Consider the following 27,136-nt stretch of genomic DNA (forward strand, 5'->3'; position numbering starts at 1 on the left):
GACTCCTTTAGTACAGAAACTTCATTTTCTGTAAGCAACAAATAATAATGGATCATTATGAAAAGAATACAGAACAAGGAGAAGAAAGCTGATTTCTAGCCATGCATACAAAATGTGCCTGGATGCTTCCTGGAAGCTCCAGCAAACCTCAAACTGTTTGATGTGCTCCCATCTCTGGAAAACAAAAAATTCTTACCACCATATAAATTCTACAGCAAACCAATTTTTAATTACACCTATCAAAAGAATAATAAAATCCCAGCAGTTTCATTCAAGCTGTTCGAATCATGGAGACCACCTATGCAAATATCAACACAGCATTTGAATCTGCAGGTAAACTACTGCCAATTATAAATGGGGACACTTTTAATATTATATTACAAGGATAATAAATCATTTTCACACACAAAGGTAACAAGAAAACATCATGCAGTGGTTTTAAAAGCCTCCTACTTTCTGCATTTCTATTCTGGTTCATTTGTGTTAAGATTAGAAAAGCAGATTTCAATTTTAAAAGAGGGAGAGAGGAAAGTGAAAAACTTCCAGCCTTCCCTCTGGTCATTCCATGTGGATTTAAACATTAACAAGGGAATATTCTGCTGTTAGAAACAGGCTGCAACAATATGGACAGGGATGTTGCACAAACATTTTCATGGCTGTGCTCTCATCTACTCTGTCAAAAAGTAAATTATTTGAAAATACCTGCAGAACCTTTTAGAAATACACAGTGCTACTGAGGGCCCAGTTAGCTGGACAAAAAAAAAAAAAAGGCATTATTTCTATTTTTGCTCTCAGAAAGGGTTTACAGAGGGTTTGAATTCCGTAGTAATACACTGAAAACTGTAATTACACAATTATTTTGTGGCCCAAATCAACAGAGGAGGAGAGCAGGAACTTCTCCTCTCCTCCTTCTCCAGAGGACTTTGTGACTGAGGATGACAACATCCAACTGGGAGGAAAAAAAGAGAATTTTTGTGCAAAAATTCCAACATTTCAGAATGAAATCTGCTGCTACAACACTGATTCTGCTGGTCTGCTTCTTATTTAACAGAAGCTGCAGCTGACACAGGTTCTCCAGCTATCAACAGGTTTATAACCAACTTACAGAGGAATTCCAGGCAGGAGCAGATCAGCACAAAAGTTCTGCAGCAGAGCTGGACAGAGGGAGCCACAGGGGAGGAAAGGAGCCAGGGATGCTCCTGATAGTTTCAGAAATAGTAAGCTGTGTGAGTAACCCAGTTGGAACACTCCTCCTTGGAACGTTTGGCTGAGCTGTGAGTTGTAAAAATAGATTTGTAAGCCTCAGACTTGTCCTCGCTGTCTGCAATGGATCTCTTGGTGGTGCTGGAAGGAGCTTTATTGACTTTTCCTGGGACTGATGGGTTTCCATTCTCTGAGGGGAAAAAGGAAGAGAATGAAGCTTACAATGGACAAAGGTAGTTAAATAAAGATGAAAAACAGTGTTGGAAAATTAAAATATATGCATTTTTCTCATATATATATCCCATATGGATGCAACAACTTTTAGAAATCACACTCAAAATACATTTAGAAATCTTGAGAGAGGAATTCTGCAAATCTCTTGCACTGCAACTCAGCACTGACAACATTTACTCCTCCAAGTGAAAAATGGCTGAGCCCTGGTCTTTAGCAACATGAAAGTCCCCAGCAGCCTGCAGTTTTGTTTGGAAATCAGCTCCCAAATCCCAAAAACTGAACTTGTGCCACCACACCCTTCCCCAGGGAATCCCTCTGTCCCCTTTTTTCTTTGCAAAGTTATGACCAACAACGATGGTCTGCATCATTTTATCTCTGTAGTGGGGAAATGCCCATCCTCTGTTTCTGGTATCATTTTTCTCAGTGTATTTTATCCACTGCTACATAAAATTCCCTTTTCTTTTTTACTATTTAATCTCCCAAGTTGCAGGATGGTGTTTGAAAAAGCCAAGTCTCTGGTGAGAGAAATGGATGGAGAAACTCAACATCCTGAGTCAAGCTCAGGCACAGGGGTTCACAAAAATTGTGTGTGCAACCCCAACAGAAACAGTTTCAAAAGGCTTTTTTTTTCCTTTTACTCCCTCAGAAAATATAAAATTTATTAATATTATTTGAATTACGAGGTTGCTCAACATGCAGGAGCAATTCTCATCATCTGAGATTAAATATTTTTAAAAGTCTCTCCTGTATAAAAGCAGACAGCAGAGGGCAGGTCAGGCACTGCTGATGGAATTTCAGCTGCTCCCAGTTTATCTACAGATCATCATTTTCAGATTCTTCAAATTATTCTGATTTTTTAAGGTACAGGGTTTAATTCTTCCCACAGAAACCTCAGACTGACCTTAAAATGTACCATTCTGTTTGAAAATATCAGTCTGAGGACATTAAATAGCAGAATAAATATTAAATAAATAGAAGGCACCATTCTTTGGATTTAAGGGCTGCCAAGTTTACTCAAAGCTCAAGGCTGCTGTAGATTCATCAGCTCATCCTAAAGTTCTATTCCAGTGTTCCCAAGGACATACAGCAAATCAGCAGGTAAAACAGAGGATTAAAAGTTAAATTATCATGGTTTTTTAACAAAATTCATCCAAATAAAATGCCATAACATAGTTTTTGATCAACTGTACATCAACAGACACACCAAACCAAGGAGTGTGTAAATAAGAATCTCTAATCTCATTAAGTCAGGTTCCCAACTTAAAGCAATATTAGAATGACATAAACAAGCACATCTGGTCCCATTTTCACATCAGGATCAACCACCAACCTGAACTTTTGGTGAAGATAATCTGCCTGTTTTCCCCAGAGCTGGAATTGACACAATCCTTTCCACCCTTAGCTTTTGAAGGACCTGGAGAATCTAAATAAATAAATAAATTTTATAAAACAGAAAAACGAAATCCTGACAGCTTCAAGGCTCAGAAGGTGACCCAGAATTTGGAGCTGTGTTACCTGCAGAGGGCTCTTGCTGAGAAGCTGCTGCTGCTGTCTTGCCTTTCTTTGATTTCTGAAACAACACAAGCAGAAACCTGTAACTGACTGAAAGGAGATAAAACTCTCAACTTGTATTTGATAGACACACAGCTGAATTCAGTACCTTTTTAATTCTTACCCATTAGAACTCTTGCTTCCACATTTTTTGTATTATTTCTACATGGAAAAAATAATAATCTTGAGAACCCTGCAGTTACATTAAAGAAAAGTGTGCAGGACAAAATTGGATTTGTCTGGATTTAATATTTTGGTTTGCATGCTTTGAAAGTGGGGGTGTAATTCTCATTAACTGATAATCTGAACTCACTCAGCAGGACAGTAAAATGCACAACATTAATAAGATACAATTAATTGCAATAAGTAAAGATGTTTTTCAATAAAAATGTCAGAAGAATATGGAATCTTGTATCCACTAAATTTTGTTTAGTCCATAAAAAAAATCCCTCCTGGCTACCTGTCAATAACTGAACCCTCTGCTGCAGGATTGCTTGGGAAGAAAATATGCAAAGAGTTAATCTAACTTCTTAAAAAGCATCTGTGCAGCAGATTTTCCAAATTAATTTATGCTTGTACAGATTAAGAAACAGAAAAAAACAAGACTCCCATTTCTGGCTTTGATTACATAAAAAGAAAGATGTATTAGAACAGTCATTAGCATTATTCTCACCAGATACATTCTGAATTGTGAACATGTTCTAAGACAGCTGCACAAAGTTAAAGAAAATAAATATATTTAATTCTGTTCTAAAGCTCAGGAGAACCCCTGCTGTGAAGCAAAGGGAACAAAACCACAGCAAATGTTGCTGCAAAGCTGACCCAGGAGGGGGTGGCAGAGGATCAGGGCTCTGCTGGAGCCACATCCATGGAATGGTTTGGGGGGAAGGACCTTAAAGCTCATCCCATCCAAGGCACACCTTCCACAGACCAGGTCCTGTCCTTTCTGCCCTTCAGGCACCTGCAAAACCCCAGTGCAGGGCACTCCCACCTTTTGCTGCAGGTGGATTCCCAAAGAAAAGTCATTTCCCAGATGTTTGTGACTCTATGGATGCATAAATTCCCTGTGCAGAATATAGATTGGAAAGAGATTTCAGGATGGGCACAGGGACACCTGAGATTGAATAATTTTCTATCCTGGTCCCAGCTGCATCTTCCTGATGAAGGGAAGGGAAGGGAAGGGAAGGGAAGGGAAGGGAAGGGAAGGGAAGGGAAGGGAAGGGAAGGGAAGGGAAGGGAAGGGAAGGGAAGGGAAGGGAAGGGAAGGGAAGGGAAGGGAAGGGAAGGGAAGGGAAGGGAAGGGGAGGGAAGGGAAGGGAAGGGAAGGGAAGGGAAGGGAAGGGAAGGGAAGGGAAGGGAAGGGAAGGGAAGGGAAGGGAAGGGAAGGGAAGGGAAGGGAAGGGAAGGGAAGGGAAGGAAAGGAAAGGAAAGGAAAGGAAAGGAAAGGAAAGGAAAGGAAAGGAAAGGAAAGGAAAGGAAAGGAAAGGAAAGGAAAGGAAAGGAAAGGAAAGGAAAGGAAAGGAAAGGAAAGGAAAGGAAAGGAAAGGAAAGGAAAGGAAAGGAAAGGAAAGGAAAGGAAAGGAAAGGAAAGGAAAGGAAAGGAAAGGAAAGGAAAGGAAAGGAAAGGAAAGGAAAGGAAAGGAAAGGAAAGGAAAGGAAAGGAAAGGAAAGGAAAGGAAAGGAAAGGAAAGGAAAGGAAAGGAAAGGAAAGGAAAGGAAAGGAAAGGAAAGGCTGGTTCCAGCTGCAGGGACCAGCTGGGGCACCAAGGTCACCACTGGAGGCTGAGAGATTTGCAAATCCTGTCCTGTCATTCTCCACTAACCAAACAAATCCCATTTGCATCTTCCCCCAGGGCACACAGAGCCCCAGGAGCAGGGCACTGGTGTCCTTTTGTGCTGTCACCCAAAAAACCACAACAGCCCTGCAAACTCAGGTACTTTGCTGTACAGAAATTGTGGGCAGCATCACCTTCCAGATTATTCAAAATTATTTGCTCCAAAGCTACAGGTGTTTTGTTAGGGCCCTGTTTCTAAACAAAACCAATGCAACCAACCACTCACTCATCTGCTGAGATCTGCAACAGTCTAGTAACAAATTATGAATTTATTTTTTCCCCAAACTTCTAACTACCAAGTACTGAGGGGAAAAAAAAGAAAAAAACATCTGAACACACACCATGAGATTATCACTCTTGTGCCAGAAGCCATCAGATATGAGATGCAGAGACTATGAAAAACAGGAAACAGAACAGCAGGATTTTTATGGAAAAGCATTCTTTTGATGTATTGCCCATGCCCAGTGATGCTGCACTGGCACAGATGAATAAAGCCCCTGTGATGAGAAGGAATCATATTCTGCCCAGCAAGTAAACAAGCATTTGTTTTAAAACAAACCAGGGAAATATTTGCATGGCAAAATCAAGGGATGAAAGCTCCATCCCAAGTCTCAGAGGCTGAAAGCATCAGATTTATGATTTATGTTTCTGTGATCCAGCTAAGTCTGAGCACCCTGACCTGAGTCAACACTAAAGGTTTGCTTGTTTGGCATCCTCCAGGGAGTTCAGGGCAAAACAGCAAATGGAAAAGTGTCATTTGACAGCTCAGCAGCACAGAACAACTCCCAGCTCACAGGGCAGAGCTGCAAGGATTTCATTTCCACTGCATTGCACCTGGGCAGATATAAAAATGCAAAGGCCTCAACAGCATGGTGGGATGTAGGGGAGCAGTGATTGCTGAGGACTGTGAGAACCACAAAACATGATGAACTTCCACACTCCTACAGCAACAGCCCAGGAATGCACAAATCCCAACATCCTGTTTGTGACAGAGGCCAATAAAAGATCTTATTTTGTAAGATATGTTTTGATCTTATTTAGTAAGATCAAAAAAACTGATGCTATCATCAGGAAGTGCCACAAGAAATACAGGGATGATGTAGCTTGTTACTAGAACGAATTAATTTCAAGAAAACCCTGAAATATTGCTGCAAGAGTCTATTTTGAGTGCACACGGTCAGGAGAAAGTTTAGAATGTAAAACTTCACAATGTTATTGGCCAAATACACACAAAACCCCAATGCTTTCCAAAGTTCATCCATCTTTATAAAGATCAGCAAATCTAAGAGCAGATTCACTGCAGACAAGAATTCTTCCAGTTTTATAATAATGTATAAAAATCCTACCTTTTCTAATTTACTTTTAAGTCTTCTTTCCTCCATCCTTTTCTTCAGAATTTCCACATCTTCTTTATTACCATTAAGGACAATCACATCTTCCTCTTGAAAGGGAACACCACACTTCATGAAAGAAAAGAAAGGACAAAATTGCACTTTTATTTTGCTGTTTCCTATAAACAACACTCTGACTAATTCTTTTTTTTCATTTGTGCATTTTCTGTTCATGGGCTCCTTGTTTTACAAGGCACAAATGTACTTATAAGTATTCCTAATAAGAATCTACTCAATTTACTGAACCCCACAGCTAAAACCCAAAATAACTTTCTGATTTTTAGTTAGGAGTACATCTAATTAATACTTTTATGCCATTCTGCTCTAGAATTTGTCTTTCACCTTAGTGAGGTAAGAAACAATTGATGGGAGCAAAGGTGTTATTCCTCTACATGTGGAATAGACAGCAAATTTTTCTCTTCAGCTGGTAGACAGGAAAACATGAAGGGGTTTCTGGAGGCTCTTTTGGGTAGGTGTTTTTTTTTAATTTTTTTTTATTTTACTGTGGGAATAAAAAGGAGTCATGAAAGCAGAATAATTCATTACCCTTGCCTCGCTGCCTCACTGGATTGTATCACAGAGACCATACCCTTATCTGATTTATCAAACACTCCCAAGTTTCCAACTACTTTCATAAATTAATCTGGATAATGGCTGTAATGTGCTCTGTGTACCTCCACATTTGTTTCATGGTTGAAGGCACAGATGTTTTCCTGTGCACATTTGCAATCATTTGATGTACCAGCCCATTGACCATGATGTTTTCTTGTCTAAGATCTCAATTTGCTTTTTTGTTTTGTTTTGTTGTTTTTAGGGGGTTGTTTGTTTTTGTTTTGGGTTTTTGTTGGTTGGTTTCGGGAGTTTTTCAGGTTATTTTGTTAAATGCAGAAGCTTTCTATTAATCTGCAAGATTAATTTATAATCCTGCCTCTGCCATTACTCTTCTTTTTCTAAACGAAGGTCTAGAAAGGTTACTCCTGTATTTGCAGTAGGAATTAAACAAATGAAAGGACATATGGGCAGGACTCTGCTCAAGTGCTGAGCACAGCCTCAAAAATGAGCCTGAGATTGAGAGGAGAAACAGGGCTTAGAGAGAGGCACAGGACATCAGGCAGGAAGAGGAAAAGTCACACACAAGAAATGGGGGAGTGGCCCACATTTTTCCATTTCTACTCAATGACAAAGCCCAGCCTGGTGTGATCTCACACCTGGGAGTGAGAAGGCTCCAAAATGAAGAATTTCAGTCTTCATTCTGGGGCAGGAGCTGGCAGCTGACTTGATCCTAAATAAGCCCCACAAATTCATTTCTAAAAGCCCCACAATTTCTTTTCTAGGTGTGTTCCTAATGCAGCATTTTTCAAACATATTTTTTCAGCAGACTCTACTTAAACGCTGCATTTTAAAAGAGCAAGCGATTCCAGGTTCCCATCTGGAAAACAAAGGCAAAATTGTTCAAAACTGAAAAGTATTTACAAGAAACAAGGAAATGAAGATAGTGTTCTTTCCATTCCCTGAAAAAAATTTTTTGCCATGACAATATTGGATTATGTCAGAGACCATACCCTTCCAAACATCTTAATGAGATAAAAAGCAGAAAGAAGTTTCAGTTCTGCAAATTCAGATGTTTCTTCCTTCAGATTAATTAAGGTCTTGGGGCAGATGTTTGGTTTATGATATCACAGGGTCTCCTCTGCTGTTCCTTGTTTATCTTGGGCCTTTAAATACAGATGAAGGTACTTGCTGCAGTTTTTAGCACCTTGAATAGAGGACATTTCTAAATGACAGTTCTTATAATTCCTAAACTATAAAATACAGGATTTTTAAAGTAGTAATGAACTCTTAATTTAAGATGACTTCCAAATTGTAGAGCTTACAGTTTCAGCTGCCTAAGACAAGAGTTGTACATTATTTCTACATTGACACATTTATTTTTATAGCATCTAAAATGTAGTTCCATGCATGACTACTCTAGTCTTAATGTAATACAAATAAACAACAGACAAATATGTTTTCATGTCTAAATATTTAAACCAGTGTTACAGTCTGATGTCTTCAGAGAAACCTAAAGCTCTTTCTCACATTTTAACAGTGAATTTCTGCAGTTCTGAACATCACCATTGCTGGGAAATGCACAATTCCCACCAGGATATGGGACATGGATGGCCATAACCTGAATGTCCCTCTTTAAAAGGGACATTTAGGAGGAAGATTGATCATTCATGGAGCATCTCACTGTTCATCTCCTGGTCATACAAGCTCATGTATTAAAGATTATTCTTGCTTGCCACAGTTAACTAAAACTTGTTTTAAGAGAGAGAATTTTCCAGAGGTTTAGCCATTAAAAGTCCAGGAGTGTAAGATTTGCTGAACATGTTTCTTTTTTTTTACATTGTCACCCAACACAGACATGCAATAGGTCAGAGAGTAAAGGACAACTTGGGAGCAGTGGAAATTTCCCACCTAGTGATTCACAAAAATGTGAACTTCACTCAGAAGCCACAGCATCTACTTCAAAACAAGTTCAAGAAAAAGCCTCAGTTTACAGAGTTTCTCTTAAAATCAGTGATATTTTTGTACCTGTCATACCTGCAGCTATGCCTTAACTTACTTGAGGTTTTCTCTCCCTTTATTTCTGACCAACATGGTATTTTAATCAGGATCTTTCCTCCCAATCCCAGCACATTTAAGCTCAACTTTCCACTTCTTAAAGAACCTTTAAAAGGCTGTAACAGCAAACACTGGGTGTGTGCAGGAGGAGCCAAAGCAATGTGCTGCACAGCAGGTACACCTTTCTGGCACCAGAGAACACCTCCTTGTGCATTGCTGCCTGTGGTTCATTTCACACAGGCTTTTATAATTTTACAATTCTGGCATCTGCCCTTGTTTGTTTGCTTATCTAAAAGTTAGAGTTCTAAGGGCTGGGGTCTTATAGAACTTGTGGTTTCTTTATCTCAGGGTTACACACATGGCACGTGGTTCTACCAGACATCTTCATCACACACCTCACTTTACTGCTACATTACATTCTGCTTATAGCTGTGATTTATAATTATGATCTCCTTCTGTCTCTTATCCATTACCAATCTGTTTTTCTGGCCTTTTGCATCAGCTCTTTTTATTTTCCTGGTCCTTTGCTTACAGAAGTGTTCAGACATAGCAGTCACATTTAAACCTCTTCTTTATCTCCTTACCCACCAGGGCCAGACCCTATTTTTGCAGAAGTGCCAGCAGTTATATCCCAACCCTTCCTTTCTTATCTCCTCGGCTCACTCAGGGCTCCATCCTTGTTTTACAGAGGTGATTACATTTATAAGAGTCGCTCACATTTCATTCTTTCACTTTACACCTTCGTTCTTTCTAACTAAAACTAAGCTACAAGCTGCTTATCCCAAGCGAGGGCTGGGATAAGAGGGTTTCAAGACATTTTATTTATTGTGTTTTTAGCTCCCAGCCACTGGAAACACCCAACAGCAGCAATTCCCTGCTGGATAAAATTCTCAGCCGCCAGCTGGAAAGTTTCGGCAGGCGAACAGTTAAGGGCAGGGGGAGGAGGAGGAGGAGGAGGAGGAGGAGGAAGAAGAGGAGGAGGAGGCAGGCTGCTCGCAGTGCTCCAGCCCCAGCTCGGGGGCTCAGCTCTCCTGCAGCTCGGTGACATTGCGGGGACATGCCAGCATTCCCGGTTAATGGTTAATGTCGCGACAGGCGACACCGCCTCCCGCCGAAGGACAATGAGCCCCCGCATGCATCCTTACTATGCTGCCGTCTCCCGGCCGCCTCTGGACCAGGTAAGGCTGCATCACTCCCATCGCAACATGCAGTTCCTTGCTTTTTTTCCTTACGTAAAATGCTGATTTTACTTAGGAAACACGCAATTCTGCAGTTAGGTTAATATTTTTTTTTTCCCCCCTTCTCTACATTGTGACCCATGCACAGAAGGATGGAGGGCGTTACTACTAATTGTATTATAAAAATCACAGTATTTATGCAATTTGCAATTTTATTTTTTTTTTTTTAGCTCTGCAACTTAAGGGTTTTAATAGTTTTCACTGTATTTGTTTTAAATTACGACAAGGTCAAATATACAAGGAAAAACAAGTAACAGGACGAGGAAAAATAGCAAAGAATGCTAAAACTTCAGAAATTTGCTGTATGTGTATCAGTAAATTCTAACGCAGTGTTTTTAAATAATTATTTAATAGCAAAGATGAACGCTACAACTTCAGAAATTTGCTGTATATGTATCAGTAAATTCTAACGCAGTGTTTTTAAATAATTATTTAAATAACTGGGTTGGATGGAGAAATGTTTTTACTCAATGCATCTGAAAATCCAGAAGCAGACTCTGTATTCTGACCCCCTTTTAAACAAAAAAAAAAGCAATGGGAAAAGCATTTAAAATAACTGATTTTAACATTTTTAAGGATTGAATTAGTCTTCCCTTGTTTATAAAATGTCTACATTAATGCCTGCGTAAATACCTTTCAAACAAAAAGAAATCAGCTATGAAAAAGTTGAAATAAGTATTCAATGCTTTTCCAGCATTTTATTAGAAGATGAAGCATTCCCAAGTCATTTGTCTCACTAAATTACGAGGTCATACGAAGCAAACTTGATCTAAACTTTAATATTGGGCAAAAGCAAAGAGCACAGAGGAAACAGAACGTTTCGAGGTGCAGTGATGCAGTGCTAAATGCAAGGGCAGGAGAAGCAGCAAAAAGCAGAAGGATTGTTACTCCAAAACACAGTTTGTGCTAATGGGGACTCAATGAGCTGAGCTGACATTTCAGCTTTTTCCAGGCATCATCATAATTCCCCTTTCCTCTAGAGTTTACTTTGTTAATTGAGATGGAGTATCTTAGGCTTACAACAATTTTCTGTTAAGCAATATCCTTAAAAGCATCCACAAAAGTGCTTGAAAATCTCTGGTGTTTTTTATTTTATTTTTTTTTTTCCAAGAATGTCACACACTACTGGCAGGAGTTTTAAAAATTCATACAAATTCATCCTCCAGATTTAGAAAACCTGTGCATAATGTAAGAAATGCTGAGTTTTAGAGACATTCTGCTAACAGAAAATACCTGTCATGGCACTCTTACATAACAAGACTCAAGGGCAAGACAGTTCCAGACAGGGTCATTATGGACAGTGGACATTCCCAATGGGCAGCAGGAAATTTGGGATAATAATCCTTGCCAGCAGACAGGGCTGAGAGAATCCTGCTAAACAACAAATTTCCTATCCAGTGGCACTGACAGCTGCAATTCCAGCTCTAAATCTGGTACCAAAAAGCTTTCATTCCATAAAATCCTCCCGAGGATGAAATATAGCAAACTCTGTTTTGTAGTTCCCCATAAATATGTTAACACTGGAGTGGAATTGCTGCCTCTTACCTGATTATGGGGTGTTTGTGTACTTTTATGCTGCCATAAAAATACAGTTTCTAGATGTCACACAGTCCAGTAGGAAAAAATCCATGGCAAGCACTTAACAACCTGAAACAGCCCCAGAAGCTATTACTTGAAGGGTAATAAAAATTCAGGTGTATGAAACAAGCAGCTTACAGCTTGGCTCCCTAGAACTACACTTTGCAACCTGTCCAAAATGTATTTAAGGAAAAGAAATCTGCCAAGTACCCTCATTCTGGATAGGTTCAGAGAATATTCTGAGTTGGAAGGGACCCACAAGGATCATTGAGTTCAACCCCCGAGTAAATTATCTGTACAGGGACTGAACCCACAATCTTGGTGTTAAGATGTTTTGTATTTAATCAGGTATAAAATCCTAAATATTTTTGCAGCTGGCTGCTGTTGTGAGTGTAATTCTTATATTCAGAATGAACCTTCCCTGTGACATTCCAGAGATCTTGTGATGTTCACTAATTCAGAGGAATCTCAATGCTCCCCCTGCCAATTATTGCCTCAGAATAAAGAGTTTGTTCAAGTCCAGCTCTGTTAGAACCCTAGGTGCTAAGAATTTTAAACCTTCTGTACTATCAGACATTAAGCCCCAAGAGAACATTCCATTTAACCTGAAGCCATAAAGAAAGCTTCCAAAATTAAATAATAGAACTAAGATTCTAAGTATGTAGTTTGAATAGAAGTGTGGAATATCACATAGTAGAAAACTTCAAATTTAAAGTTTTAGAATATAGTTATATATATAAAGCAAAACAGAAGTTTTAGAGCAGAAGCTAGTCCCTCTTCTTCATAAGTTTAAGTAGTATTATTTAATTAGGGTAATTGGCTTTTTCCCAGTTCCAGCCTCTGGGTATGTACATCATGGTCCTTGCAGAAACCCCTCTAGGCTCTGGCACGGGATGGATTTAATTTCATTTTTCATGCAGAAATCCTGCTTTTCACCTTGCAGTGCCATCCCTGCTCTCCTGCTTTCTGCACAGCATCCAAAGGCTGACACGGATTTGATTTCTGCAGCTTTTTGCTCAGATGGATGGAGTGCTCCCATCAAGGTTGTTTACCCAGTGAATGCATCCCTGAGGAGCTGCAAGGCAAAAATCTTCTCCTGGGAGCTGATTTCCTCCTGTTTTTCTTTGAGCTGCCTAAAGAACATCCCAGGAAAATGGACGAGCCCTGCACCTAACACCCAGCTCTGCTTTCTGCAATGCTCAGTGGGAAGGAGGCACCATTCCAGCATGAAATCCAGTGCATAGCAGTAAGGAGCAAAAGAGAAATACATTATTTCCCAACAGCCTAATGAGATCTTAAAAAAGTGGGAATATGGAGGATCTCTTCTCTGGGTTCAGTGTGTGCTCTTAATGCTTTTTGAATTTTATGTCTCCTTGCTGCTTTAACTGCAATGCCCCCTTTATTTTAAGCTTTTAAGGGAGATACTGGTTTTTTTTAATTAAAAAAAAAGTATTTTTCACTTCTTTCTAATGAAAACCTCAAGCCTTCTAACTACAGCAGCATTCTTCTAATGAGACTATAAAAATCTATTTTTCTCTGTTTCTGTGTAAATATCTCATGATTTTGACAGCTGCAAAATGTAAACTATTTCAAGGTGAAATGCAAATTTTGTTCTAAAAAATCATTGAATGAAAGAAGCGAAAATGAATTACCTTTAAAGAAAATAAAAATGCTTTTAAAATTAACTGTTAAACTTAATGACAGTTGATGGACCTTCTCCTTGGTATTTTTTTCTAGGAGTTTTGATACCAAGTGCTTCAAGGGTAAAGACTTCATGTAATTGCTGTGGGATTCAGGACTGCTGCGCTCTCATTCTTCTGACTGTTCAACAAGGCAAAGGTAAGGAAAAAACCACAATGGAAAAACTCCTGTGCTAAGATACTGCTGTAAATTGGTTATCTCAGAATGCCAGTACTGGCAGTTGTGTCCTTATCTCAGGGTATGCACAAATACCAAAAGTAAGAAATGAGTGTTGTTCCCTCGTTCATCTTTCCAAAGCTCAGATACAAAGATGGCAGAGGGAAAAAAAAATAAAAATCTCCGAGTCAGAAACATTAGCTGACTTTATAAGGATAAAACCCAGTGTATTTTGTGGATTACGTTTTAGCCTCTTCCTTCTGTTTATTTAATAAATTTTCTGTTGATTTAATTTACTGAATTCTGATCCTCTGGCAGAACTTCAAGTTTCCCAGGCCTTGAGGAAATCTCAGCAGCAGCTGCTCCTGAGCACTCAGAGCTCACTTCTTCCCTGGGCTCACCTCCGAGCACAGGAGTCTCCACCTGAGGGGCTGAGCCCCCCTTGGTCAAGCAGTGAAGAATTCAAAGCCATTTTGGGTTCTTTTGTATCATTTTGAGATCATTTTGTCCTGGAAAGACAAAATTCCTGCCTCGTGGCTCTGCATTCCCAGGGCTGAGTGCATTCAAGTTCCTCCTGGTAGTAATCCCAACATTTATAACTGCAGCACTAACATGGCATCTCTTAAAAAAAAAACAAAACAGGTTCTTTCCCTCTATCTCACTTTTCATTTCAGATGATCTGAATGTTTAACTGGACTATGATAAGAAGACAGGATCTGGAAGTGAAAGATGAACCCACTTCATGCAAAGAAATCAAGATTTTTAGTGTGTGCTGCTGTCTGTATGTTCATCTACACCTTCATTTACCTAAAGGTTCCACTTTATGACGAGTCAAATGACCAAAAGTTCCATGTCAGAAGAGCAGAGTGTGGCTTTTACCCAGATGAACTTTGCTCAGCTCTTTTTGTGGGGAAACCTGCAGCCTTTAAAATTGGGAACTCTTGTCAGAAGTCCTACCAGCCCAAAGCACTCAGCTGCACTCAGACTTCCTGCAGCTGCTCCACAGTCCTGAAGACTCTGCATTTTATCACCAGACCACTGTCAGAGGAAGAGGGAAATTTCTCCTTGGCGTACATTATTACAATTCACAAGGAGCTGGAAATGTTTGTGAGGCTGCTAAGAGCTATTTATATGCCTCAGAATATTTACTGCATCCACATTGATGAAAAGTCACCCCGAGATTATAAAACTGCTGTAAAGAACATCGTTAACTGCTTCGAAAATATTTTTATTTCCTCAAAAACAGAACATGTTGTTTATGCAGGGTTTTCAAGATTACAAGCTGATATTAATTGCATGAGAGACCTCGTTAACTCCAAAGTTCAGTGGAATTATGTTATTAATCTGTGTGGTCAAGATTACCCCTTGAAAACAAATAAAGAAATTATACAATACATAAAAAGTAAGTGGAATGGTAAAAATATCACTCCTGGGATAGTGCAGCCCCTGCATGTGAAGCACAGGACAGAGGTCAGCTACAGGGAGTATGTGCACTCTGGGGTGCCATACGTGTACCCAGCAAAGGTCAGGAAGGCTCAGCCCCCACATAACCTGACCATCTATTTTGGCAGTGCCTATTACATCCTCACCAAGGACTTTGTGGAGTTCACACTGAGCGATGCCCGAGCTAAAGCTCTGCTGGAGTGGTCCAGGGACACCTACAGCCCTGACGAGCACTACTGGGTCACCCTCAATCGTTTACCTGGTAAGAGTTTGGTATTTCTGCACAAGGAACCAGGGCAGGGAGAGGCTGTGAGCTCGGAGCTGAACAGCTCTGAATTGCAGAAATAAAGGCATTTCTTCAGCTTTGCTGCTGCCCTTTTGAAAAGCCTCATCTGGAGGCTGAGAAATAAAGCTTGATTGCAGGAAATGGCTATTTCAGTGCAGGCCAGGAGTTGGAAAAATTCTGGTTAAAAAGAAGTTTTTTTGCTGCACGAAAGCTTTTGTTCTCAAGAAATTTTAAAAAAGCAATAATACTGAGAATGATATCTGTTCTTATGACATAAATATCTAAATAAATACTTAATGTGACTGCAGTTAAGAAGTGTCCAGCAGTGAAAAATTTTGCTGCAATAAGTAGAAAAGAATCTTAACAGAGCCTTTTGTTTTTAAAGATGCTCCAGGGGCTACACCCAATGCAGGCTGGCAAGGAGACTTAAGAGCCATCAAATGGAAAGATCAAGAAGGGCTCTCACACAAAGGCTGCAAAGGTAACGTGAATTTTGATCATGAGCTTAAATTTGATTCACTGGTGAGCATTAATTGGTGATTACATATTATTTAAACCATCTATTAAATCTGCCTCACTGGTCATATATAATTTATTTTGGATGTATTAAATGAAACAAGGCACCCTATAAATTACTGCACTATATCCAATTAAAGAGGTTTTGAGATGTATGTTACATTAATACATTAGTTACATATTTTATATATTTTGAGATGAGAACAGTATCCATACACTGACAAACTTTCTTTTGGCCCATAATTACCAATGCACTAATTTATCTGATCAGTTCAGTGGAGGGGCTTTACCTGACAAGGATGTTTGTCAGGAACTTCCATCAATATTGGTTTAAGTCCCTTCAATTTGAAGAATAGGAAAGCATGCAGAAATAATTAAAATCCCTAAGTGTGCAAGCTGAGCCCGGGTGTGATTGAGCAGGGAATCCCAGGAGCTCAGAACATCTGATGCCCAGCTACAAGATTTTATTAAGCAGAGCAACGCTGCAGGGAAGAGCAGCTGGAGGTAACAAACATCTACTTATGTAAAACATAAACCTTGTCTTTATAATATTGTGGCATCATCCTCCAGCTCGACTGCTATGCAGAAACCCGAAGGTGAAAAACTCATTTTTAAAAAACGCTTCCCGTCGCTGCTACACCTCTCTGATTTATCTCTGCAGGTCATTACGTCAGAGACATCTGCATTTATGGCCTGGGGGATCTGCAGTGGATCATTGAGTCCCCTCATCTGTTTGCCAACAAGTTTGAGGCTGGCAGGAACCCCCTGGCGCTGGAGTGCCTGGAGCGGCGGCTGCGGCTCAAGGCGCTGCGCCAGGCTCAGGTGCCCATCGAGCAGCACTGGCGCCTGCAGGAGCACAGCCACTTCAACATGCAGCTGGATGGCTGAGATCAGCCCCCTCCCCAGCAAACCTGCAGCACCTGGCAGCAAAAAAGGACATTTACAGCCACGGCTTCGCTCTGTGCATGGAGGGTAAAGCACAATCCTGCACTCTCTAAATAAATGGGGTTTATTTATTCCGGTAGCAACAGGTTCATTCCCAAAGAATGGCTGAAATCAAGGGGGGAAGTTCATAATGCAGTGACTTATTTAGCTGGAAAGTCAATATTCCTCGTGTTCACAGCCAAAGCATGAACATAATAAATAAATTGGAAGCAGTGACTGAACAAAGATTAAATACAGAGAAATAACAGATTAAAGTCATGGCCACTGAATGTCTCATGAAATGTTTTGAATAATGAAGTTGATGCTAAAATTTCAGAGCTTGTACATAAATGACAACTAGTTTGTGACACAGCTCATGCCCCTGGAGGGGTGTGGGGTTGTTTTTGTTTCCCATGGCCAGCCACATCCCTAATTTCATTTTGTAGCATGGCAACATCACTGCTGCCCTTCCCAGGCTTTGCTCCTAATAACAGAAGGATCCTGCAACACATGTTTATCTCCAAGTGTCTGTTCTGAGTCTCTGCAGGAGTTTAGGGCAAGGAGAGGGAAAATTTGAGGCCAGGGATTACAGTAAAACTGAGCAAAAAGCCATTTTTCAAACATTTTCCCATCCCAGTGTACCTCACTGAGAGAAGCAAATAGCCTGCAGCAAGTGCAGTAACACCTGGACAACTCACTCGATTAAAAACTGCAAATTATAAATACAAATTAAATAAAAATTCATTTTAAAAGGAGCAATTTCAATGCAATCTTCAATATGCACCCAAAACATCCCTGAGTTCTCACAAGAAAACTGGATACAGATTGAGCCTATTTCCAAAAAAATCAAATGTCCCAACAACAGGAGATGAAAGTTTCTTGCTACAAACTCATTCCCAGGTTGCTGGAACTTTATTCCTCATTTTCCCACAAAAGTTTATTGGAAACATCATTTCTTGCAAATGAACTTTAACCTAAAGAAAAGCCATCTGGTCCCTATTTATTTACAAACTCAACCCAAAGGCCTGTGCTCAGTTGCCTGGATAATCCAAGACTTATCCTGTGGCTAAATATTGCTGGAGATACTTTTTTTTTTCTAATGCAAGGAAATAATGCTAAAAAAGAAAAGGAAAACAAAAGCCAGGCATATGTTCATGCTGAGCTTGTTGAGAGTCTATCTCCAAACCATTACTGAAGCTAATGGGTCTCTGGCATGTGTTAATCATAGCAATATTCATAATTAATTTCTCTCCAGTCCACTGTAGGGCACTGCCAGGACTTATCCACTTCACGATGTCTTTTAAAACAGGAATGGAAGGTTCCTTATTGCCATCATTGCAGCCAATCCAGTCTGCAGCTTTCACCCCTGGCACCACCACAGACAACAACTGTACATCATTTCCAAATTGAATTAAAATTAAAAATTCAATAGCCAGGCACTGTATATCATGGGCTCCTTTTGCAGAAATTGAACCAGGCAAAACACCTGCACAAAAAGGCCTCTGAAAATACAATTTTGGTATGACTTGATCCATGTCAACCCAGGAATTGCAGCATATCTTTGCAGCATGACCTTTGCTTAAAGGATTTTGTGTTTGAAACAAAATTTTAGGAAAATCATCATTAAACCATTCTCAAGTAATAAGAAATAATTCAACTCATTATTGTGATGACCACGACCACATCACCTCCTTGAAACACACACAAAAAGCCTTCAGGAATTCTGTGTTATTATGTTAAGAGTTGATCAATCACAACTTTCAGAGCTCAGCAAATATTTGTTAATTGTGTGCCCTAAGAGCAGAAAGTGCCAAAGTGACCCTGGTTCCAGGAACCACTGCTGCACACCCAGCTCTGGATCTGACAGCCACAGGCATAAATTCTGTTTCAGAAAGCTTCATATCTAAATTAAACCTGGGGTTAAGTGTTTGAAATGGCACAGAGCTGAATAGTTAGGGCACTATTTCAAGTCTGTGTTTAGCTACTCTGAAAACAAGTCTAAAATAAACTTTGGAGCGATCCAAGAAAGTACATTTTAAATCTTGTCCTTAACTTTCAAAGTGACCCCCAGAAGGACTTTCAGCACCAATCCCATAACCTCTATCCTGTCCCTACACCACTTCTAGTCTATTTTATATCCATAGGAACTTCTTAGAGAGTCAGCGTCCAAATTAAAGTGTAATTTCTGTCAAATAGCAGACACCAAAAACTGCCCATGCAAGAATCTGCAAGCCAGTTGGAACAAAAATTCCAAAAAATTTGGGCACACCAATATCCACAGACCTACACAGATCACCACAGACTTGCTATCTCCAACATCCCAGCAGATGCACAAAGAGGGAGCAGAGAGAGTCTTGCTTGTTCCTTTAATTTTATGCTGCTGGAGAATTAAAAACCCTGCTCCAAATGTAATTTTTAAACTGACAGATTCCATCACAAATAATTCTTCCTGAGGAACAGGAGGCAGCAGAAATCCCAACCTGCAGAGCTGCTGCAACAGATTCCACATCTGGAAGCAAAGTTATTTCTCTTCTTGCTGACTGAAATGTGACTAAGTCACATTTTAGCATGTGACAGGGTTGAGAGTTTAAATTTTTCCTTCTTACTGATCAAAAGCTCAAAAACACAGCCCAAACCAAATCCACTGCTGTGTAAAAATGTATTACAAGATGTATTTGCACTCCTAAGTTGTTCTGTTTCAGACAAAAGCTCTTTTCCAACTATTTTAAGTCTAAGTAGAAGCTACAAAATTCGTCTCCAGCACTTCATCAGCCAAGTCTGCACTCCAACTTAAACCACAACTAAAAAGCTCTCACTGCTCTTTCAACAAATCTTTGAAAGCCAAGAAGTTTTATATTTTGGCAAGACAGTTCAGAGCATTACCCTGCAGGCAGTGAGAGACAATCTCTCTTTCTCTCAACACTGCTCCAGTGTCTGACTGTTCTGCTGGTTTTAAATTCCCACATTTGAATGTTATTCTTTAAGGTGAACCCTTCAAAATGCTACTTAAGATGTGAAGAACAGTTTATTTTCAAGGTAAAGAATGGCCTCACACATTAATTACAGTTGACCCCACCATGACAGTTTCCTCTCCCATTCCTGTGCCTTTCCCCAGTACCAAACCAGTCTAGCAGATAAATACATGTATTTTATACTGTCAGCTCTTCATGTCAAGTTTTTTTGAGGCAAAAGACAGGGACCTCTAAGGGAAAGTTTGGTTCCTCCTCCCTAGACCCCTTCAAATCCAGGACTATGGCAAGGGAAACCAAGGAATGCTCAATCCACCCTGGTGTTTCCCATCTCCCTGAATCAGAGAAAACCTGCACATGCATCCTGGTTTTTCTAAACACTTATCTGGTGCCCTGCACACCACTGGGCAAATGGATTTCTCTATTTTTGTTTACAGCAAAAACAACTCAGAACTGAGCAGTGAGAGGTCTGGAATTCCCTGGGGAATATTTCCAGTGCATCATTAGAGCATCTCTTCCCAAAGTGCTGTGGGAAATCCCTGCTGGTGGCAGGGAGCAGAGTGGGGGCTCACAGAAAAAGGGCACAGCCAGGAAAGAGCTCTTGGAGAGTTTGGGGAGCTCTCCTGAATCCCACACGTGTGGGATGGAATGGCCCAGAGCTCCAGCACTGACACTTCTCCACTTTCACACCCCCTGCCAACCTCTGGGATGAGGTTTGTGATGAGAATCTGTGAAAACACAGATTCTGCTGAACTTTCCTCACATCCCTCTCCAGTCTCACAGCACACACTGGGTGGGATGGCACAGGCCAAGGTGGCAAAGCCAGGACAAAGAAAATGGTGGCTCACGTGGGTCTCACAGACAGATTTTGCCTCAAAATCACTGCAATTCCTAAAATGCAATAATTAGCACCAGCAGAAACACGTATGAGGCAGCCCACAACATTCAAATATTCTGCACTTCAATTTTTTTTGTATTAACATCATCAGAAGAGGATTCTATTCATTAACATTCCAATCTGAGCATATACAATGCACCATACTTAATTTTCCTTCTTCATTAGCTCCTTTTCCTGCACGCCCCATTGCTGCAGAAATGTGGATGTGCTGCTAATTAAACAAACTCTGATATACCACAAAGGACAGCAACCACTTCCCTCTGCTCCTTTCAGAAAAGTTCTACTCCCCTTCTTGATTAAGCAGAACAGCATCAGAATACACCCAAAAATCTGCTAAATTCTTTGACCCTACTCAGTGTGTTCTCTCAGCTGCAAAATCCAATCATGAGAGGATGAGAGACTAAATATTATATCCATTTAATTAATTTAATTATTTCTAGAAGAATCTTTCTTAATATTGTGAAAAATTTCCAGCTGCATGCTAAATACTCATTACTGAAAAAAACAGCCAGGGAAAAATATGTGAGATTCATTTGGTTTTTATAAATTATCAGACTGGCCAAACCATGGACAAAACATCTCATTCCTGCATTCTATGCTCTGGTTACACCCATCCATCAACAAAAATTTAAATGCAAACAAAAAAACCTCATTAAAAATAAATTAATATCTGCCAGGAGGAAACAAAGCCATTAGGACAGAACAAAATGAGCACTGAAAGCAGCAATAGGAGATTAAACCCTACAATATTCTACAATTTACCAAGACAAAAGGTCTTGTTTAATATAAATATACTCCATGTTTTATACAATATCAGGGTGTTCACAGAAATTAAATAACTGCCCAAGTGAGGCAACCCTCACCACAAATCTTGCTGATAATGAAAGTAGTGATAGGAAAAAAGGGTATTTGCTCATTTTATCATTGTCCTTAGCTACAAAAAATGTACAGTGAGATCAAGCTATGTGAAACTAGGTCAGTATTTTCTACAATAATTTATAGAACTGCTGAGAATTCTACAAAGTTGGCCCCATCCAAAAATAAAAAAAATCAACACCCAATGTCCTTCAAAAATACAAAATGTAACCTGAAAATACAACCAGTTTAACCAGAGAACAGATACTGATAAAACACAAGCCATGTGCATTCAGGAAGAAAAAATTACCAATCAACAAAATCCCCAAAAGCAAACCAATCACCCTTTTAAAAACTGAAATTAGTATCAAATATTGGGAAAAAAACCAGTAGTTACTGCAAAATCAAACTCTGAGAACAAAAATATTCATTTTATAATTATTTAGAATCAGTCTTTAATTAAAAAGGCAGTGAAGAAATACTTGAGGCCATCACAGTTCAGAACTTTCCCAAGTTCCATTTCAATTTGCATACTGAGATTAAAAACTCCCTTTTTAGAGCAGTGCATGCAATTATATAAATACACACATGGCCCAACTGCTTCTGCAGCTGGCCAAACTCACCTTGTGACAAACTTCTGCTTTAATTTCCTTGAGGGCACGCTCAGAGAACACACAGCCACAGTTTCTCAGGAAGCAAAACCTTCAAAGAAAACACAACATAATAATTTTAAGAGAACTAAGAGAGATCTGTGCAGTGCTGGCAGGTCACAGCCCACCTTCTTTACAAGTTTTTGCACCTAATCAAACTATCAGCATAGTTAAGTGGGTAATTAATTTATTATTAATTTGCACAATGTAAAAAATGAGTGAAAAATATTGGCTACATTCAACACAATAGGCATTTTGGTTTATTTATCTTGAGGATCTCGTGGCTAATCCCTCTCTGGAGGAAGAAATTCTTTGCAACCATTAAGCTGTGAACTCCTCCTCTTCTCATCCCTCAGGTGACAAAGAAGTTGCTGATCTGCCCAAACCCAGCAGTGAGGAAATTCCCTGCCCCAGAGCAATAAAACACAGATATAGTGCAGGGCTGGAACTGAGAATCCATCTCCAGTCTGATTCTAACACAGGGAGAGACAGAATGTGAGGAAAGGCTGGCACAGCTGGGATTGTTCACCTGGACAGGAGAAGCTTTGGGTGAGCTCAGGGTGGCCTTGCAGGGCCTGAAGGGGCTGCAGGAAAGATGGATAGAGAGTTTGGACAGGGATGGAGGGGCAGGACACAGGGAATGGCTTCAAACTGCCAGAGGGAAGGGCTGGATACTGGGAAGGAATTCCTGGCTGTGAGGGAGGGACACCCTGGTTGCCCCTGGATCCCTGGCAGTGCCCAAGGCCAGGCTGGACGGGGCTTGGAGACCCCTGGGACAGTGGAAGGTGTCCCTGCCCATGGATGGGGTGGCACTGGAGGAGTTTTAAGGCCCCTCCCAACCCAAATCAATCCATGATTCCAACTGCTTGATGTGACTCCAAGAGAGGTCACATCCCATCTCCTGTGCTTTAGCCTTCAGTCAGCCTTTAAGCACTTTTTCCTCTGCCAACATTGCTCCTACCCCTTCAGGAAAAGGTTAAATTTTATCTTTCTTCCTGAATATACCATGAAAGGACACCCAGAAGCCTCTTGAAATCTGAAAGTTCAAGCTTGAAAGCTAAAAGCCAGCCAGATATTCCCCCTCAAGCTGTGGGTTAGCACATGATTTCCATTTCCCAGGCAGGATTCCCAGTCCAGCCCAGTTTGCAGGCTGAGCCCTGACCTGTGCCTGCCGTTCATCTCCAGCCCCACCACGGGGCAGATGAAGCGTGCAGCCTGCAGGTCATCGTACTTGTCCCCCTTGATGCTCTCCTTGTCCCCACACCAGGCTGGGTTATCCACCAGCTGCAGCTCTGTCACGTTCTGGAAAAGAAAAACATAAATTTGGATCAGGAACAGTGTGGCCAGCAGGAGCAGGGAGGTCACTGTTCTCCTCTGCTGGGCACTGGGGAGGGCACACATCGAGTGCTGTGCCCAGTTCTGGCTCCCCAAATTTAGGAATGACATGGAGGGGCTGGAGCGTGTCCAGAGGAGGCAACGAGGCTGGGGAGCGGTGGGAACACAAATCCTGTGAGGATCTGGGAACACAAACCCTGTGAGGATCTGGGGCTGGGAACACAAACCCTGTGAGGATCTGGGGCTGGGGACACAAATCCTGTGAGGATCTGGGGCTGGGATCACAAACCCTGTGAGGATCTGGGAACACAAACCCTGTGAGGATCTGGGGCTGGGGACACAAATCCTGTGAGGATCTGGGGCTGGGATCACAAACCCTGTGAGGATCTGGGAACACAAACCCTGTGAGGATCTGGGGCTGGGGACACAAATCCTGTGAGGATCTGGGGCTGGGATCACAAACCCTGTGAGGATCTGGGAACACAAAGCTTGTGAGGATCTGGGGCTGGGAACACAAACCCTGTGAGGATCTGGGGCTGGGAACACAAACCCTGAGAGGATCTGGGGCTGGGAACACAAACCCTGTGAGGATCTGGGGCTGGGGACACAAATCCTGTGAGGATCTGGGAACACAAACCCTGTGAGGATCTGGGGCTGGGAACACAAACCCTGTGAGGATCTGGGGCTGGGAACACAAACCCTGTGAGGATCTGGGAACACAAACCCTGTGAGGATCTGGGGCTGGAAACACAAACCCTGTGAGGATCTGGGAACACAAACCCTGTGAGGATCTGGGAACACAAACCCTGTGAGGATCTGGGGCTGGGAACACAAACCCTTCCAGCTGAGGGAGCTGGGGGTGCTCAGCTGGAGAAAACGAGACTCAGGGGTGGCCTCATCACTCCACAGCTCCTGAAAGGTGGCTGTGGCCAGCTGGGGCTGGGCTCTTTCTTTAGGAACTGACTGAACCAGAGCACACAGGCTCAACTTCCTCAAGGGAAATTGAGGTTGGGCATCAAGGGAAATTGAGGCTGGATATCAGGAAGAAGTTTTTTCACAGAAAGGTGATAAAGTTCTGCAGTGGCTGCCTGGGGAGGTGGTGGAGCCACCAGCCCTGATGTGTTGACCAGCCTGGGTGTGGCACTGGGTGCCAGGAGTGGACTTGTGGTCTTTAAGGTCTCCTCAACCCGGTCATGCTGTGATTCTGTGAAACCTTCAGCTTTCCCCCCATGATTTCTGAGCCACGATAACAATCCTTAATATTTTTGCTATTGTGTTTTGTTGTTTAAACACTTTAATCCATAGTGGGAGCACAAGCAAATGGAGATTTTACAGCCTGACTCGTGAATTTAAGGTTTTATTTTAACTTCTCACATTAAACACAACCTGTTTACCTTAATGCTCTTGATATGGGATGCAGATTCCATGGGGGTTTTATCAGGGGATTTGTCCAACAAATATTCAATGACGGCATCTTTGTTGTACAACCTGTAACATAAAAATTCCACTGGTTATATTGGGCTGCCATAATGGTTTGTATTTATAATTTTATGTTTATAATTTCAATATATATGGTACAATATAACGCATTATGTAATTAATATTTAATATAACACATTAAATTGGATTTTAATATATTATAATTATTTAATATCATTTTTGTATTTACAATTTTATATTAATAATTTAAATTTTATATTTAATTATTTTGAAAAATCAATATAGTATATGTTGAAATTACTATATTAAATTTAATTTAAGAAAACTTAATACATTTTATATTATTTAATTTTGTATTTATTATTTTATATTTAGACTTCTAATTTATTTCATATTTTTATATTTAATTAACTTTAATAATGTAAATTATTTTTATATTATTTAAGTTTGCATTTATAGTTTATATTTATAATTTGGTTTTTTAACTCCTGAGGTGTCCAGGGGAACATTCCCACCTGCCCAGCTCACAGGCCACGATGGGCCGACGCAGTTTCTCCTGGCTCAGGGCACAGTAGAACCACCTTGCCACCAATTCAGCAACTTTGTCAACCTGGGGGAGGAAAAAACATTGATTATTTAAAAATATTTATAAATTATTTAAGCATAAAATCAGCTTATACGTGAAACATTCATCAAACCCCCAGGTTTGTTACCAAACCTGCTCTGTGCACTTGGAGTGAGTTAATAAAATAACTTCAGCCAAAGATTTTGCCAAAATTCCTGATGAGCTCTCCACCATTCCATGGGCAGTTCCAATTCCTGATCCCCTTTCCATGGGGAAATTCCTGCTGGTCCCACCCTGAGCTCCCCTGGCCCAGCCTGAGCCATTCCCTCTGCTCCTGTCCCTGTTCCCTGGGATGATCCCAAATCCCCCCGGCTGTCCCCTCCTGGCAGGAGCTGTGCAGAGCCACAAGGTCCCCCTGAGCTCCTTTGCTCCAGGCTCAGCCCCCTCAGGGATTCTCCATTCCCTTCCCGGGTCCCTCAGCAATTCCCCAGCCCCTTCCCAGCTCCCTCAGGAATTCTGTAGCCCTTTCCCAGCTCCCTCAGGAATTCTGTAGCCCTTTCCCAGCTCCCTCAGGAATTCTCCAGCACCTTCCCGGGTCCCTCAGGAATTCTCCAGCCCGTTCCCAGCTCCTCCAGGTCTCTCTGCCGGACACAGCATCCATCCCCCCCAGCAGTGCCGGCACAGGGGACAATCGCCAATGGCCTCCTGTCCCCTGGGCTCTGTCCAGCCGCTATCACCGCCAGCCCAGCCCTGCTCCCATCCCGTTCCCGTTCTCAGCCCGCGGGCGGCCCGCAGCGCTGCCCCGACGCCAAGAGCGCCATGCCCCGCTCGCAGCATGGAGGGCCGGGCCGGGCCGGGCCTGCCCCTCCCCGCAGCCCCGCAGCCATCGCGGAGCACTGCCCAGACCTTCTCGGCTTTGCGGGGCCCCTTGACCAGCTCATGCCGCTTGGGGATGGTGCCGCCATCGCACCCCATGGCGCTTCCGGGTTCTCCTGCGCACTTCCGGGAACGCCGAGCCGCTTCCGGCTCTCTTAAATGACGTTTTGCTTAGCAACGCTCGCCGAGCGGCGATCACTGTTGCGTAGCAACGGGCGGCTGGGGGCGTGGCCACGGGGCGGGGCGGGCGAGCTCATCGCGGCGGGACGGGGGAGCGCGGATCGCACCAACTCAGCGCGGGGGGGATGCTCCCAGCGCCCCTTTCCCGAGGGTTTATCCCTCGTTTCCATGAGGAAATTCCCGGGACGCCCATTTTGGGAGGATTTACCCCAAACCTGGCGCTCCCGAGGCGGCTGGGGTTGGCGGGGGCGCTGGGGAGGCGCGCCCCGCCCTCAGCGCTGTCAGGGGCGGTGCAGGCGGGGTTTAATCCGCGGCAATTCCCGGCGGGATGCGAGCGATGCTCGCAGTGCCATGTGGCGATAATCGTGCCATGTGGCGATAACCGTGCCATGTGGCGATAATCGTGCCATGTGGCGATAATCGTGCCCCGTGTCGGCGATAAATCACCCCGGGAACACGGGGGGACAAGGAGAGCTCGGCCAGAGGATGCTGAGGGGGAGCGGTCCCCGTGGCTGCTCCTGTCCCTTATGAGGGGGACACCCAGCAAGGGTGAAATAAAGCCGTGAAATAAATCAATCAGCAGAGCCGCAATTAGCGCGGGTGTAGCTAATTGTCACACCCGGAAATGTTCACGTGCAGAGAACTGGGGGATAAAGTGGAAAAGCTCCGCGGGCGGGGCTCTGAGGCTGGGATGGAGCCCTGGGG

General features: G+C 42.0%; 2 protein-coding genes across 5 annotated transcripts; one reads left to right on the forward strand and one right to left on the reverse strand.

The window, feature by feature from the left end:
- Nucleotides 1-203: 203 nt before the first annotated feature.
- RTF2 (replication termination factor 2) lies at nt 204-26,373 on the reverse strand. Its single transcript, XM_021553525.4, has 9 exons — nt 26,282-26,373; nt 25,326-25,420; nt 24,765-24,858; nt 23,198-23,337; nt 22,009-22,087; nt 6,170-6,283; nt 2,953-3,007; nt 2,768-2,860; nt 204-1,393 (listed from the first exon to the last, which is right to left on the reverse strand). Exons 1-9 carry the CDS (start codon nt 26,348-26,350, stop codon nt 1,209-1,211), a joined length of 924 nt encoding a protein of 307 aa, XP_021409200.1. The 5' UTR covers nt 26,351-26,373; the 3' UTR covers nt 204-1,208.
- Nucleotides 9,775-16,953, forward strand: LOC110483547 (putative beta-1,3-galactosyl-O-glycosyl-glycoprotein beta-1,6-N-acetylglucosaminyltransferase 7). Of its 4 annotated transcripts, none has more exons than XM_021553522.4 (6): nt 9,775-9,999; nt 12,581-12,883; nt 13,375-13,476; nt 14,169-15,199; nt 15,609-15,704; nt 16,401-16,953. In XM_021553522.4, the coding sequence occupies exons 4-6, from the start codon at nt 14,224-14,226 to the stop codon at nt 16,625-16,627; spliced, it is 1,299 nt and encodes a 432-aa protein (XP_021409197.1). In that variant the 5' UTR covers nt 9,775-9,999; nt 12,581-12,883; nt 13,375-13,476; nt 14,169-14,223; the 3' UTR covers nt 16,628-16,953. The 4 variants fall into 4 exon arrangements, with proteins under 4 accessions (XP_021409197.1, XP_021409198.1, XP_085414421.1 ...); XM_021553523.4 differs by having other exon boundaries at nt 9,787-9,999; nt 12,646-12,883; XM_085558295.1 differs by lacking the exon at nt 12,581-12,883 and having other exon boundaries at nt 9,865-9,999; nt 16,401-16,763.
- Nucleotides 26,374-27,136: the final 763 nt, after the last annotated feature.

This window comes from Lonchura striata, chromosome 20 (assembly GCF_050655825.1).
Source record: "Lonchura striata isolate lonStrDom1 chromosome 20, ASM5065582v1, whole genome shotgun sequence".
In the NCBI taxonomy this organism is placed as follows: domain Eukaryota; kingdom Metazoa; phylum Chordata; class Aves; order Passeriformes; family Estrildidae; genus Lonchura; species Lonchura striata.

Bases quoted from the DNA above. Each gene is read 5' to 3' on its own strand.
- RTF2 (XM_021553525.4), bottom strand. From the start codon at position 26,350: ATGGGGTGCGATGGCGGCACCATCCCCAAGCGGCATGAGCTGGTCAAG. The intron at 25,421-26,281 runs GTCTGGGCAGTG...TTCCTCCCCCAG, and splicing joins GGCCCCGCAAAGCCGAGAAG to GTTGACAAAGTTGCTGAATT. The intron at 3,008-6,169 runs GTAGGATTTTTA...GTGTTGTTTCAG, and splicing joins TTAAAAGTAAATTAGAAAAG to AAATCAAAGAAAGGCAAGAC.
- LOC110483547 (XM_021553522.4), top strand. From the start codon at position 14,224: ATGAACCCACTTCATGCAAAGAAATCAAGATTTTTAGTGTGTGCTGCT. The intron at 15,200-15,608 runs GTAAGAGTTTGG...TTGTTTTTAAAG, and splicing joins CACCCTCAATCGTTTACCTG to ATGCTCCAGGGGCTACACCC. The intron at 15,705-16,400 runs GTAACGTGAATT...TTATCTCTGCAG, and splicing joins CTCACACAAAGGCTGCAAAG to GTCATTACGTCAGAGACATC.